The 15,569-nt window shown below is 44.0% G+C and overlaps 1 protein-coding gene across 2 annotated transcripts in view; it reads left to right on the forward strand.

Moving 5' to 3' along the window:
• Positions 1-15,569, forward strand: part of GAK (cyclin G associated kinase) — a 131,910-nt gene that overhangs the window by 109,976 nt on the left and 6,365 nt on the right. The window contains exons 23-25 of one of the 2 annotated variants that reach the window (XM_075067406.1): positions 5,360-5,497; positions 5,884-6,003; positions 11,712-11,942. In XM_075067406.1, the coding sequence (XP_074923507.1) occupies positions 5,360-5,497; positions 5,884-6,003; positions 11,712-11,942 (489 nt within the window). The remainder of the gene's footprint in view (positions 1-5,359; positions 5,498-5,883; positions 6,004-11,711; positions 11,943-15,569) is intronic. The other variant, XM_075067407.1, reaches the window with a different exon arrangement.

Raw genomic sequence — 15,569 nt, forward strand, 5'->3', positions numbered from 1 at the left:
CAGGGAGGGGTAGATGGGGCAGGGGGCCTGGGGGAGGCCATCAAGGGACAGGGAATGGGGGGTTTGGATGGGGCAGGAGTCCCGGGGGGGCTGTCGGGGGCAAGAAGCAGGAGGGGTTGGATAGGGGGTGGAGGCCGGGTCACGCCTGGCTATTTGGGGAGGAACAGCCTCCCCTAACTGGCCCTCCATACAATTTCGGAAACCCGATGTGGCCCTCAGGCCAAAAAGTTTGCCTGCCCCTGATTTAGGAGCTTTTCTGTGGTTCATAGATGGAGCTGGGATGTTAGAAGGCTGTATCTTGACCCGGTCCTTGTTTAGCCATATCCCCTAAACAGTACGGTCCAGGCCATGTCTCTGTTTCTAAAGCTGTTGTTCGGTTCACGTTTCGGCTAGTGTGTTTGGGTCACCAGTGTCGGGAGGGCACAATGGATAAAATGGTTTTTACAAACCATATAGCGAATTAGGCTATTTCAGGTTGCACCTTGTGCCAGCTATTAACGCAACAGTGGTTGCTTGAAGTTCTTACTGGCACGTGCACTAATCTAGGTGGAAGAGGGGCCTTAACTGTTTGGATATTGCTAACTGCTGGAAAATAGCCTGCCTTGTTTTGTTGCATGGGTGCAAAGCCTTTTCTTGAGTTCATCTGCAAGGAGAAATGTCTCTTTGTAATATGTGTAGAGTTTGGAAATCTGCGGCTATCCGCTTTTTGGAAATCTGCAGCTATCCGCTTTTTGGAAATCTGCGGACCATTTTTGCAGATTGGGTGCGAATACTAATTTGTATCCGCACAGGGCTCTAATTATGCATCCTGCTTAATTGCCACCTTTTTTGTTTTTCTGCTGTCACTTCCGTTACAGAACCTCAGTGCTGCGATACAGCAAACATGGACACCGGATATTTATGGTGGAAGGGCAGTAAGTCCCTTTTCAGCTTATTTCTGCTCTCTAGGTTTATGCTCCTCATAGATATTTAGGCAAGAAAATACCTCTTGGGATGTGTTGATGAAAACTAAATTAGTGTTCCATGGGTGCTACAGCATAATAAGCACTCTTGAAAATGGGGCCACTTCATGTAGGTGAGTAAAGGGCAGTTGAGCTCCTTTGAAAGTCTGGTCAAAGCGGTTCTTAGCCCTGCGAGGCGAACTGCTCAGAGGAGATGAGAGCATGCAGAAAGTGAGCAGGAAAAGCATGAGTGATGGGTACAGCTTTCTGCAGAGCTGAGACTGGAGTGAAGAGGAAATTGTATGTATTGATGCAGGCCTCAGGCCACCGGAACATCAATTGGACCCTCTCCTCACCAACCTCACAGGAGCGTGCCTTGCAGCAGTTGTAACCTAAATTCCCCAACCAGCCTTCCTGAATGCCAGGTGGAAGGTGAAAAAGCCCAATAGCAGTGTGTCAATTTTGTCATATAGGTGAAATCCCTTTCGAAACCTCAAACTGGTGATAAACCAAGCTCCTGGCACCCCCAAGATCCAGCAACTAGATTAAGGGTGGGAAGGATGTGGCTGAAAGGAATCCACAAAGTGTATAAATTCCCCTCCCGCACTGCCCAAGCAAGGAACAGACAGGAGCCAATCACCTGGTCACAGCATTACCCCAACAACAGGGCCAGATGCAGCATGTGGTCCCCTGCTTTTGTCCCCTAGGCCTTGCACCATGGGGTGGGAAGTGAGAAATAGACATCCCCACACAGTGAAGGAGGGAGGTAGAGGGGAGAAAAGGAATGAGCATGTTGCACACTGTGTCAGCTGTTCCAATTCAGATCTTTTCCTGCCTCAGAAAAAGTCTCCAATGTTCCCACCCCATCAAAGCTGTACCCTAGCTAGTGGGGGGAGCATTAATTGAACTTTTTGCAGCAATCCCCCCAGTAGCATTTGCTCTGTTCCACGTGTTTAAATGATGACCCAATGTCTGAAACATTTTGTATGAAATTTCTTCTTTGCCTTAACGAATGGATTCAGAAAATCAGCTGAAGTCGCTTAGCATTGCCTTCTTTTACTCTGTGGATGAGTGAATTGCAATTGGATTTTTGTATTCTTCTTTTGCTGCTGTTATGGATAGCCGATACTTTTGTAATGGTTACAGTACAGCCCAGGTTCAATTATACTCTTGATGAAAGACTGCTATGCCCCCTCCTCCCGAGAACTGAATAGTGTTTTCTTAAACCTCAAGTCCTGGAGAGCTTCTTAAAGGCTGGCTGGCAGCAAGGACGGTGCCTGTCACCAGGGTGAAGAGCATGGCATGCTCTAAAATCCTCATTCACTGAAACAAAAATATCCTCAGATTTCAGGTGCTCCCTTCCCCCCAAACCAGGAAATAGATACCTGGAGTGGACTTATACAATTGCAAGCTTATGTGTCACATGAAGATAGAGCAATTCTAATTCCTCCTTTCAGTCCGTATCTCTGGTCACCCGTTGCCCTACCAGTCAGGAAAATAGAGAGCACAAATGCATTGCAAAATTGTAGATTATTTCTGTTTTAGTTTCTCAGCAAACTGTTGGAGCGAACGTTCAAAGCTAACATGAGGTGCTAAATATTATTTACTAATAAATGCCAACGTATCTAGCACTTCTGACTCTGAAAGGGCACCAAATATTTGTGTCCTTTCAGAGTCAGAAACGCCCATTTTTCTCCTCTGCAGTGATTCACTAATGAGATTGTTGTTCCGCATTTGTCATCAGATTTCCTTTGGCAGCAAACTGGTGTCGCACAGGCTCCATAAAACCCAGCAGAAATGGGGAAGGTGGGTTGCTGTTAGGGATCTCTCAAATTTACCTCCAGAATGAAAACTTTTCAGTACCACATCTGAAGTGGATCTCTGGGCTTCTCCCCCCCACACCCCCCCCCCCCCCCCATAGTCAGGTTTATGCATTTATTTTAATAAGAAATGTAGAAACTGTGAAGATAATTGTAGTGCTGTTCATTTAATTGAGTGTTGGAAGGTAAGAGGCAAAACCCACTGAGTGAAAAGAAGCACAGACTGGTGTACAATGACCTGAAATGCAAGTGCGAAGGAGAGCGACTTCTTTAGCGAGAGACCATGTCCAGAGCACTACCAGGGACATGTAGAGTAAGACACAAGCACAGTTAGGGGCATTTGAATCGAGAAGCAATTTTAAACTCATTAAACAGTGAATGAGTAGTATTGTCAGTGTTCATTACAATAATCCACAGTAATGAGATGGAGTGAACTCAGTGTCGGAGCAGTGATGGGTGCGTATAATTCAATAATGAAGGAATGAGTAAGTTTCATGGGCAGTAAATAATCACCCGACCTCATTAGATTGTAGGGAAAAGCTATAACAGTTGATCATAATTAGAAGTCAAACAAGTGTAGGCTTGAGCGTCTCCTGCTGTTGTTTGCAACTTGGAATAACCTGTTGGAGGGACTAGTTTGAACAAGTAGTTTTAGTGTCTTCAGAGAGAGGATGGCTCTTCACTTAGGGGCTATATTATGCCCTAGCTCACTTGCCTCTTCTAACCTTTGTCAGAAACTAGCTGTCCTCGATCCCGATGTCTTCTGTTACATGCAGCAACAGAGAAGTACTTTGGCTTGAGGAATCTGATAAAATGATCAGTGGTGAGGTCGCTACGATTGAATATATGGTATAATACTTTAGGGCTGACATTTTAAGGTGTCCTCATTAGGATCCAGAGTTAACATTCTGTTTCGATGAACAAGTCAATTACACACAATTCCTATTTTAAAGGATTTCTTTGCAACCATAAGTGCCACAGACTCAATTTTTTTAATTAAACAATTTGAACATAAGGGGCTAGGAAAAGGAGACCTAGCAAATACGGAGCTTCAGATTATATTCTGTTAAACCACATCTTCAGAGTATTCCACACACACTGGATGATGGTGCTGTCTTTTCTCAGCCTCCAAAAAGTAAGGCTTTTTGGAGTTGGAAGGCTGAGAGAATTGGAAAAATCATAATGTTTTCCTGAGTCGTGGTGATTGGGTTACAGTGCCTGGTTCTGTTAGTTGTCCTGGGTTGATGCTAAACTACATGCCAGCTTCATCAAAGAACTTTTCAGTTTTGGTTTGTACCTCTGGTCACCCATTGCCCTAGCAGTCAGGAAAAGAGAGAGCACAAATGCATTGCAAAATTGTGTATTACACCTCTGCCCCGATACAACGTGACCCAATATAACACAAATTCAGATATAACGCAGTAAAGCAGTGCTCTGGGGGGCTGAGGCTGCGCACAGTGGCGGATCAAAACAAGTTCGATATGACACGGTTTCACCTATAATGCAGTAAGATTTTTTGGCTCCCAAGGACAGCGTTCTGTCGGGGTAGAGATGTATTTCTGTGTGTTAATTTCTCAGCATACTGTTGGAGGGAACGCTCAAAGCTAACATGAGACACTAAATGTTATTTATTAATAAATGCCAACGTATCTAGCACTTCGGACTCTGAAAGGACACCAGATATTTTGCATTATGTGTATGAGTTGCTTATTCCATGAGTGAAATGCACAGATCGCTGAGGTGGAGAAGAATGACGTAGCTCTTAAGTTAATACTCTAGCTGGGACACAAGTAATGGCAGTCAATTGGACGGTCCCCTCAAACCCTTTTCAGTCTAACTTTGTTCTCATTTCATTTTGCATTTTGAATCCGGACAGGCTCTTCTTTTTCTGCATGCACGTGGGCAAGGGCCTGAAGGTTCACTCTTCACCTTTTCTTCCTAGAGCAAAAGATTCACTTGTCCCTAAAATTATTTTCCCAAGATGGAGCAGAATATACCTTGCTGTGCCCTGCTCTTCAGCTGTCTTTGGGGTTATTATGGTATTGAGCCCATGAACAAACCTTTGCCCCACATGGAGCTCCACTGGCACTACCTGTAGCCCATGTAAATCCATTTTAGGAGATCAAGTGTTCCTCAGTCCAGCTTGGTAGTTCCTGGGCTGTTGAGTGGCATGGAGCGCCATTCCTAAAGTGCTGCTGGCTTGGAGCCACATGCTGTAGTGTAAAAAACCAGATGAGGACCCTGAAGCAGTGACCCTTGCATGATCCCTTAGTCTGGAAGAGCTAAAGTGTTAATTTAACAGCAGCAGCTGTGAATGAAGGTACCTTTATTTTGGCCTGCTCAGCAAGTTTGAAAATAGAAATCAAAGCTATGTCTCAAGTACCCCAGTGGCAGAACCCTTCTAGGAACGCAGGAGATGTGTAAGAACACACAGCAACACTATATCATTTTAATAATTGATACTAATATTAGGAATATACACCGGCCAAATAGTGACCCAGTTGGGAGTCTGGATAGCAGTCTTGAATTCTCTTGCTAAAAAGTGCAATTAACATTGTGGGTTTGTTACTGACAAATTTTTTTGCAATTTTTTTCTAGGAAATTTGGTGCCAGACCTTCCTAAAATGACTTCCTCTGCAAGCCACCCAGATCTTTTAAGTGGATGGGATTCTTGGGCAGATTCCCCGGCTACAACCAAACTAGCATCACAACAGCCGAAGAAGCCTGCACTTGAAGGTATTGTGCAACAAAAATATACTGTGTATTTCTATTGCTAAAGAAAATGCGTGCATTCCAAATATCCATCATCTTAGCCACCCGAAATAACAGAACAACCATATGTGACTCTCATGTGGTTCATTAAATACAGTCACATTAAAGTACTCGGCTTTAAGGTACTGACAGTTTTTTAGACATAGTAAAAGCTAACAGTGTAACATATATAACAAGAATTTTGGACGAGAGGCCTCAGACAAGAATCTACATTGGAAATATTGATAGCAATTTGCTGTGAATCAGGGAGACAGTTTTTGTCAACACCTTTTAAAAAAAAAAAAAAGGATATTTTCATCCTCTGCCATCTGTGCCCTGTACTTAACTTCATATTTGTTTTTATGACACAGGCCAAGCTCTTACTACAGGAAGCCAGGCAAGTGTGCCTTCAGGTTTGTCTTTCAGCCAAGCAAAATCTCAGAACTTCGACCCCTTTGCTGACCTTGCTAACCTTAAATCTGGTCTTCCAGGTAATCTTGTATGTTTTTTCTTAAAAGAACAAAGCAACTAATAACTTCATTACTACATAGAAATTGTTTTGAAAACATAGCTAGGAAGCAATATAAACCCTTTAATGCTTCAACTTCTAACTGAAATGGTTTGAAAAATGTTTCTGAATGAGCACGTTATTCCATAATTGGCCACCGTGAGGTTTCTTGCATTTTCCTGTGATGCATGCTTTCCTGTCAGTGATGGGATTGTTGGTCTGAGCCAGTGTGGCAATTCCTATTTACTTCTGGTCCACAAAAAAGTAGAATCATAATAACTGTGAAATGCAGAACTTCTGAAACTGCTTTCACCGTTAGTAGAAATGTTAAACCGCTCTTTATTTTATATTGGTAACTTTTAAAAAAGGAAACAGAATACATGGCGAGTTGTAATCTCTCTCCGCTGGCTTATGGTTGAACTCTGGACAGGAACTTCAAGAACTTCCTTGTTAAACTGTCTCTCAGTACTCACACATGATCAGTGTTTCACTGAGTTTCATTACAGGGTTGAGGTTTTTAAGGTCAGGCTAGACAAAACCCTGGCTGGGATGATTTAGCTGGAAATTGGTCCTGCTTTGAGCAGGGAGTTGGACTAGATGACCTCCTGAGGTGCCTTCCAACCTTGATATTCTATGATCATTTTATGAATCCTTATTTAGTAGTGAGAATTTTTTAATATTTAGCCACATGCCATCTCAGTGTCTGACTTCCTGAGTTGCACCCAGTGTATGTCATCTGTAAATTTATACCCAACTTTACAGACTTGATATGTACTGTTAAAATTAGCTATTCCCTCTCCACTATTTTTGTGTAATTTTGCAGCAAGTATTGAGTTAAAGAGGAAACCTGAGAAACCTGGATTAGCGCTTCCTTTTGTGAATAGCCACATGCCATATTGCACAAAATTCAATCAAGAAAAAAAATGAATAACCAACTACTTGGTTATGAGTTAAGGTTTATGTACTGACCATATCGTTGTAACTGTACAAGACTCAAATATATAGATAGTCCCTACCCCAGAAGCTTTTTAGCCATAAGACAGGTGTAAGAGAGAAGATGCACTGAGCGATTCAGGGGAGGTGGTATCTCAAAATGATTTTAAAAACCCATTCAGATTTCTGCTGCCCATTAAATCTGGGATATAGAAAGCATTTGAGAAGGAATTAGTTTGTGAGCTTTATGAAAGCAGCGGGTCTTTGGGAAGGGGTGGAGACTAGCGCACTGACCAAGAGATCATTCCGTGTATATGGAGCAGCCTGGAGGAAAGCAAGGGTTCTGGAAAAGAAGAAAACAAATTGGGTGGTGTGACTGGCATACTTGGGCATAGTCAGAAGGGGACATGGGTGAGAAAATCTGAGACTTGCTCAGGGCAACGTTGACCAGGGCTTTGGAGGAAAGGACAAGTTTAAAGTTTTTGTTGAGTTTTAAGCAGACTTGAGACGAAAGATGTCGGTGCTGAGGGAGGCCAGAGAGGAGGCGGTTATTAAAGCCAAGGAAGGCAATGATGATAGGACAGAAAGGAGTGGTCCAATTTTTTTGAACTGTTTATGAAATGGAATAAACAGCAAGATGTAGTGATATTTAGTGCTATCTTGGATGTGCATGGGAGGAAGGGGGAGAAGATTAAAATGGCCTTGTGCTTGTGAGCCTGAGTGATGGGACATAAAGGTACTGATAACAGGAAGTGGCAAATGTTTTGAAAGTAGCTCCGCTGGGTTTTGGTGGTGGCATCCAGGACGATGCTTTGAAAAGACCTTTAGATATTGTGTAAGAGACAGAGGGAAGTTGACAGTAGTGAGGGAGCATATTTGAGTGGTAATGTAGAAGTGGTAGCTGAAGCTGTGAGCTGATGAAGTCACTCAGGGAGAAGAGGGTCTGAGGACAGAGCCCTGGGGGACTCCCAACAGTGATGGCAAGGAAGAGAAGAAATTGCTACAGGAGATGCTGGAAGAGCCCTCGGATGCAGGCAGAAAATGGAGAGCCCACGTCAGTAAAAATCCAGGAAGGAGAAAGTGATTGCTCTCAGAAGCAGCAGAAAGCTCAGGAAGGGTGAAGACGGTTCTTTGACTTGGCCAAGAATAGGTGACTGGAGAGCTAGTGAGAGCTGATCCAGTGGAGTGGGGGCAGTGCACAGGCTGCATGGATCTACATGGATCGGAGGAGAGGAAATCAAGGCAGGGATTATAAACAGTTTGTTCAGGAGGTGCAGTGGAAAAGAGAGAAGCCGGTCATTGGAGAGGCAGTTGGGGTTAATGATTGGCCTTTTGAGAAGTGAGGATCCTAGTGCTAAGGAAAAGGAGCTGGAGTTGGGAAAGTGAGTGAGAGGAGATGAGGTGGTCAGGCACTGGGAGCAGAGGGTTGGAAGTCAAGGGTAAGCAAGAAACCTCTGATACAATTAGCAAAGTATATATGGTGTGTGGTCTTTCATTCCTCTACATTGTCTGTCTGTATACTCCCTGGCCCCTACTCCCTAGTAAAATATGTGCCAACCTAATCAGAGAAGCCTGGTCTTTTCTACCTTGCATTAAAATCAGCGTGAGGCATCAGGTTTCCTCCTCTTCTGGATTGTCAGTCTCCAGCATGGACTCTGCTGAATTTTTTGTGTGAGTCTGTGTCCCAGTTCTTACTCTTCCCATTCGAATGTGTAGCTTCCCGTCTGCAGTTTCAGTGCAGTTCACGTTGAGAGAGCTTTTATCCAGGACAAATGTGTTTAAGCTTAAACATGATTTTTGTTTAAATTTAATCAGATATTAATGGAGCCATGAAGTGCTGACTCACTCTGATCTTTCTTCATGTCTCCCATCCAATTGTTGCCTCTCTCCTTCCCCCTCTTCGCCCTCCCTCCCCCCGGTCTTCCTTCTGCTGCTGTGTTATAACTGCACTGTGATAATGCAACTGGATGGAATCAATCTCTAGCCATTGAGAGCAGATTTCAGTTCACTCTGCTCCACTGCAAGTGCAAAACTGGGGGGATGGGGGAGGCCAGGCACAGAGGTCATGATATCAGAGCCTGGTCCTTGCACTGCATGCGGCAATACACCACATGCAGTTGGTAATGAAGTCTTTGCATCTGCTGATGATCCACAGCCTTTTAGCTGATTACTTCAAGGTGCTTCTGCTGTGATTCTGCTTCAGTGGGAAAATGAGCTGTTGTGCCAGTCTGTTAGGCCTGGTGGTTCGTTGCCATTTTCCTAGGCAGCCAGACGCACAAAGGATCAGAAACATAGAAGGCACTTGCGTGCTGGGGAGATGAGTGGCTCCTCGTCTGGCGCCTGCCAGATGAAATCAAGTTTGGGGACCACTGCGCTAGATCCCACAGAAGTGCCAACTCACTTCTGTTTTGCTTTACTTCATGTCAGTGGCAAATAATTTTTGCCAGATAATCTCAATAGTTTTGATGTAACTAACACTTTGTTTTTCATTTTATACCATCCCCATTAGGTTACCCTGTGCCAAACAAGTATGGTATGGTTAATGTCATGCACGCCTTTATCTTAATAGCTTTGTCACTTTAGTGTGTCCTAGTGGGCCTGATTCAGTCCTCCCATATCTATTTTACACCAATGTGATTCCATCAGCTACACTGGCGTTACCCCAGTTTTACACTGGTGTATGTCACACCATTATGTGTGCTGCACAGTCCAGTGTGGGAGTTATAGCAGAATGTAGAAGCACTTTGGCCACATCTCTTGTGCTGCGGCCTGAAGATGTGGCACCATAGAGATAGCCCAGCCTAGTATCACCTGAGGCATTAGGTCTATGCGGGGGGATTTTGCTGCCTAGCTGCTTAGGGAACTTCTATGGCCCTATTGTGCTACAGGATCATCCCAAAGAATCATCATCAGGGCTAGCACTTCGCCCTTACTATAAAAACTAAACCAAGCATTACTAATGCCCATTCAGTATGGCCACCAAAATCAGCTCCCGCCTTCACCTCTGTCACCTCCCTTTCATTGGCAATCACCCAAAGAGATGCAGAAGCAAGCTGCAAATGTGCCCCTCTGTGCACAGCTTTCAGGATCAGACTGCAAGAGCTGGCCAGCCAGTTGTAACCACCATAGTGGGGAGATAGTGTTGAAAATATCTTGGTCCAGCACTGTTGAAATTAAAGCTCGTAATTATTTGTGACAACCAGAGTAGAGGGTGTCAAATTCTTCCATATAAGCAATTTGCATGGTTGTCATTAGAAGCTTGCTGCGTGTTCATATACCATATAAGGCTTCTCACGACAAAGTGTTTTCCTATTGCCTTCACGATGAATATTGTCAATGCTTGACTGTACTGTCTGTAAAATTTGCCAAATTTAAACAGTGTAGTATAGAAAGCTGCAAATAGACCCATACGTGCAGGGCCTTCTGTTCTGATTTTTTCCTCAAAACATCCCAACTGTAACTTTCTGTAGAGGTGGGGTAGGGGGTAAATGGTGAAGAAAAGGGCATTCCTGCCTGTGTTTGGATGTCTAAGGCCCGTCTGTGCTTGGCTTACACCTATTCCAGTGCGAAGTGGTTTAGATCTGCTTTATGGAGGTGTAGCAGGTTTAAATGAATTTTCCTCCAAAGAACGTGACCTTCCTCTTTCCAGTCTGAATTTGGATGATAATACTGCATTTAAATTCAATTACCAAGCTACTTTTCAGTTGAATGGGCCTGTGCCAGGAAGTGTCATGTTGACCACGTGCAGTTGACAAAGAAACTCGCTTTCTAGAAATGGTGTCTGAAGGAAAAAGACGTCAAATAAAGGCAGTCTGGGTGGAGCCTTGGCTAGGAGTATCATGCCCTGGCTTGTCATGCTGAGTGCTGAAACTAAAGCTTTAGAGCTGGATTTCATTACTCTGGGCTTACACCGGTGTAACCAGGGGAGGATCAGGCCTTCCGTTGTAGCTGGTGAAGCTACAAAGACTAATATTTTCCACTCTCCAGGCAGAGATGGAAGGTACTAGAGAAATCTAGACTGTGATTTAATTAGGGAGATAATGCTAGGTTATCATTCAAGATAATTTTAGTGTGTTGGGTTTGTGTATATATCTTACTTCAGTGTTGTTCTTAAAGCAATTTCTCTGCTGTCAGACCTCGTTCAGTTATTTTCTTTGTATTTGTATACAGCCCGTTACTAATGCTTTTTTAAAGGCTTTAAAGCCATTTTCCCCCATCTGGTGAAGACTTCTTTATTTAAAAACAGTAATACACAAAACAAAGCTTGAGGGCATGGATTTTATTGGGAGTGCCTTCAGAGCACACCACTTTTTCTTGAGTCTGAAGGGAGTTTCCCAGCATCCTTCTCATAATAATTAGTAAATACTTAAATGTAAATAGTTGGCAGTGAAAACCTAATGTATTTTCCTGTGTTGAATATATCCACTGAAGTGCACTGTGTGGTGACTGATCAGACAAGGGTTAGCAGTTGTCACAAAATGACAGTTAGGTGGTTGAGGTTTGAGGTGAAATAACTGACACACAGTAGTGGGTTCCAGACTAGAACTGCGATATTGTCTCTAGCTCTGCTGAAACTGTTCTCATTAAGTTTCACTTTCAGACATCCGTGTTCTCTACATTATATTTTCTTTAAATTGAAGGGTGTTTCTTATTAGATCACTTGGGTAGGTATCAGACCAGAACTTGGGCGAGACTGTATTATGTAGTCAAAACGTTTTAAAACGTATTACAACTAAATTAGGCACTGTTATTGTCCAGGTCCTTCTGGTGGTGGATTCCCAGCAGGCGGGTTTGGTCAGAAGTCAGCTCCATCCCAGAAAGGAGGGAATCAGTGGCAGACAAAGAAACCACAAAATACAGGTTCTTCGTGGCAGTCCCACACTCAACCACAGCAAGCTAAATCCAGCACACAGAGTAAACCCAACTATACCGTGAACTTCAGTGTTATTGGAGGCCGAGAAGAGAGAGGTATCCGAACTCCAGGCTTTGGTAAGTTTTGTTTCCTGGAACTATAGTTATAATGATGCGTTGCATATGAAGTCCTTATGGTCTCTGCAAGCATGGTTCTGGGACTTTATGAAAACAGAAACTTTGAAAGGTTCTGAAGAACTTATTTTAGTCATGTTAAAGGCTTCATATTTTGTTTAGTTATTAAATGAGGTCTAATAGCAATAACATGAGTGGCATTTAAGCAGTTGTGTTCAGATAAACGTCCACTTGTCAGATCTCTCGTTGCCTACCAGCAGTTCCTCATAGATATTAGCATGACAATATGCACTGTTGTTGTTGTAGCTGTGTTGGTCCCAGGATATTAGTGACACAAGGTGGATGAGGCAGTATCTTTTATTGGACCAACTTCTGTTGTTGAGAAGTAAGCTACAAAGCTTCTCTCTCAACACAGAGCTCTTCAGGTCTGGAAAATGTATGCAGAGGCCTGGTTTACACTAGGAATCTAGGCCAGTTATAACTGTGTCACTCAGGGGTGTGAAAAATCCACGCCCCTTAGCAGTGCTGTTAAATCATCCTAACCCCAGGTGTAGACAGCTCTAGATCCGTGGGAGAATTCTCCCATCAACCTAGCTACCACCTCTCGGGGAGGTGGATTACCTACACTGATGGAAGAACTCCTCCCATTGGCATAGGCAGTGCCTTCATTAAGGGCATGGCTACACTTGCAGATGTAGAGCGCTGTGAGTTAAACTCGTGTTTGTAGAGCGCAGTAGGGGAAGCGCTGTAGTCTGTCCACACTGACAGCTGAGAGTGCCCTGGGGTGGCCACATTAGCAGCTCTTTCAGTGGCCACAGAGCAGCATGCAAGTAGCTGCAACGTGCTTGTCAAATGGGGGGTGGGTGGGGTGGAGCGTGACAGGGAGTGTGCTGTGTGTGTGTAGGGGGGGAGAGAGTGGGTTTTTGGGGGGTTGAGAGCATATCAGAATGCTGTCTGGTAGTTCAGACAGCAGCAGACCCCCTCTCCTCCCTGCCCCTCTCTCTCTCTCACACACACAGCATTCCACAGTAATGGTTGCTTTGTCTCGGAGCAGATAAGCAGCTGGCTGTCAAATGGAGCTTTCAAAGGGCATGTCCAAAACAATGACAAGAGTGGCCACTTGACTTACGGGGATTATGGGACATTTCCAGAGGCTTATCAGAGCCCAGTAGTGCAACACCTTGTTCACACTGGCGCCACTGCACTCCAGCGGGGGTGCATCAAATGTTATTCCACTCGCCGAGGTGGAGTACCAGCAGCGCTGTAGCCGCGGAGTCAGAGTTCTCTACGTGCCCCGTCGTGGATGAGGAGTGAGCTAGTGTGCCTGGGGCTCCTTTAATGCACTGTAACTTGCAAGTGTAGTCAAGCCCTAAGTGTCGAAAAGCCCAGAGTGCCACAGCTAAATGCAAGGTGGTAGATTGTTTAGCATAAGTAGTTAACACATTTCAAGGGACCATTCAAGGTTAAGTGGCCTGTTAACACCTCTTCAGTCATAGAGGGGGAAAAGAGAGAGGCCTTGGCCACACTGACGCTTTACAGCACTGCAACTGTCTCGCTCAGGGGTGTGAAAAAACACACCCCTGAGCGCAGCAAGTTACAGCGCTGCAAAGTGCCAATGTAAACAGTGCCCCAGCGCTGGGAGCGGTGCTCCCAGCGCTGCAAGCTAATTCCCACGGTGAGGTGGAGTACCTGCAGTGCTGGGAGATCTTTCCCCCAGCGCTGGCGCCGCGACCACACTCGCACTTCAAAGCGCTGCCGTGGCAGCGCTCCCGAGTTTCGAGTGTAGCCAAGCCCAAAGAAAACCTGTAACCCACTTAACTGTGAATGGTCTCTTGAGAGATGTGAAACATCCCTTTGAGCTACATAAAGTTGCACCGACAGAAGCGTCGCTGTGGACAGAGGCTCTCCCACCAACATAACTACTGCTGCTCATTGGAGGTGGTTTAATTATGTCTGCAGGAGAACTCTCTCCTGTGGATACAGGAGAACTCTCTCCTGTGCATCAGTAAGCTCGCTAGTGTAGACATGGCATTAAGGGAAAAACAGTTTTTAAGAGAGCTGGCAGTTTTTCAAAGAGATATTAAGGGCACGAGAGCAAACTAGCCCTCTGCATGGGAAGAATAGAAAGTATGGCAAGAGACCACCCGGCTTACCCGGGAGATCTTCAGTGATCTGAAACTCAAAAAAAGAGTCCTACAAAAAGTGGAAACTAGGTCAAATTACAAAGGATGAATATAAACAAATAACACAAGTGTGTAGGGACAAAATTAGAAAGGCCAAGGCACAAAATGAGCTCAAACTAGCTAGAGACATAAAACAAGAATATGTTCGACAAATGCATTATAAGCAAGAGGAAGAGCAAGGACACTGTAGGCCCATTTCTCAGTGAGGAGGAGAAAACAATAATAGAAAAGGTGGAAGTGGCAGAAATTCTAAATGATATTTTTGTTTTGGTTTTCACCAAGAAGGTTGGTGGTGATTGGACATCTAACATAGTGAATGCCAGTGAAAATGAGGTAGCATCAGAGGCTAAAATAGGGAAAGAACAAGTTTAAAATAAGATGTCTTCAAGTCGCCAGGGCTTGATGGAATACATGCTAGAATACTCAAGGAGCTGACTGAGGAGATATCTGAGCCATTAGCGATTCTCTTCAAAAAGTAATGGAAGACTGGAGAAATTCCCAAGCACTGGAAAAGGGCAAATATAGTGCCCATCTATAAAAAGGGAAATGAGGACAACCTGGGGAATTACAGACCAGTCAGCTTAACTTCAGTACCTAGAAAGATAATGGAGCAAGTAATTAAGCCATCAGTTTGCAAACATCTAGAAGATAATAAGGTGATAACAGTCAGCATGGATTTGTCAAGAACAAATCATGTCCAACCAACCTGATAGCTTTCTTTGACAGGTTAACAAGCGTTGTGGATCGGGACAAGCAGTAAATGTGGTATATCTTCACTTTAGTAAGGCTTTTGGTACTGTCTCGCATGACCTTCTCATAAACTAGGAAATACAACCTAGATGAAGCTACTACAAGGTGACTTCATAACTGGTTAGAAAAATGTTCTCAGAGAGTAGTTATCAGTGGTTCACAGTTATGCTGGAAGTGCATAATGAATGGAGTCCTGCAGGGATCAGTTCTGGATCTGGTTTTGTTCAATATCCTCATCAGAGTTTGAGATGATGGTAGAGAGAGTACACTTATAAAGTTTGTGGATGATACCAAGCTGGGAGGGGTTGCAAGTGCTTAGGAGGATGGGACTAAAATTCAAAATGATCTGGAAAAATGATCTGAAGTAAATAGAATGAAATGCACAGTACTTCACTTAGGAAGAAACAATCAGTTTCATACATACAAAATGGAAAACAATTGTCTAGAAAGGAGCACTGCGGAAAGCGATCTGAGGGTCATAGTGGACTACAAGCTAAGCATGAGTCAACAGTGTAACACCATTGTGCAAAAAAAAAAAAAGCAAACACAATTCTGGGATGTATTAGCAGCAGTATTGTAAGCAAGACACAAAAAGTGATTCTTCCGCTGTACTCCACACTGATTAGGCCTCAACTGGAGTATTGTGTCCAGTTCTGGGCACCACATTTCAGGAAAGATGTGGACAAACTGGAGAAAG

The sequence above is a fragment of the Chelonoidis abingdonii genome, chromosome 6 (assembly GCF_003597395.2).
Source record: "Chelonoidis abingdonii isolate Lonesome George chromosome 6, CheloAbing_2.0, whole genome shotgun sequence".
In the NCBI taxonomy this organism is placed as follows: Eukaryota; Metazoa; Chordata; order Testudines; family Testudinidae; genus Chelonoidis; species Chelonoidis abingdonii.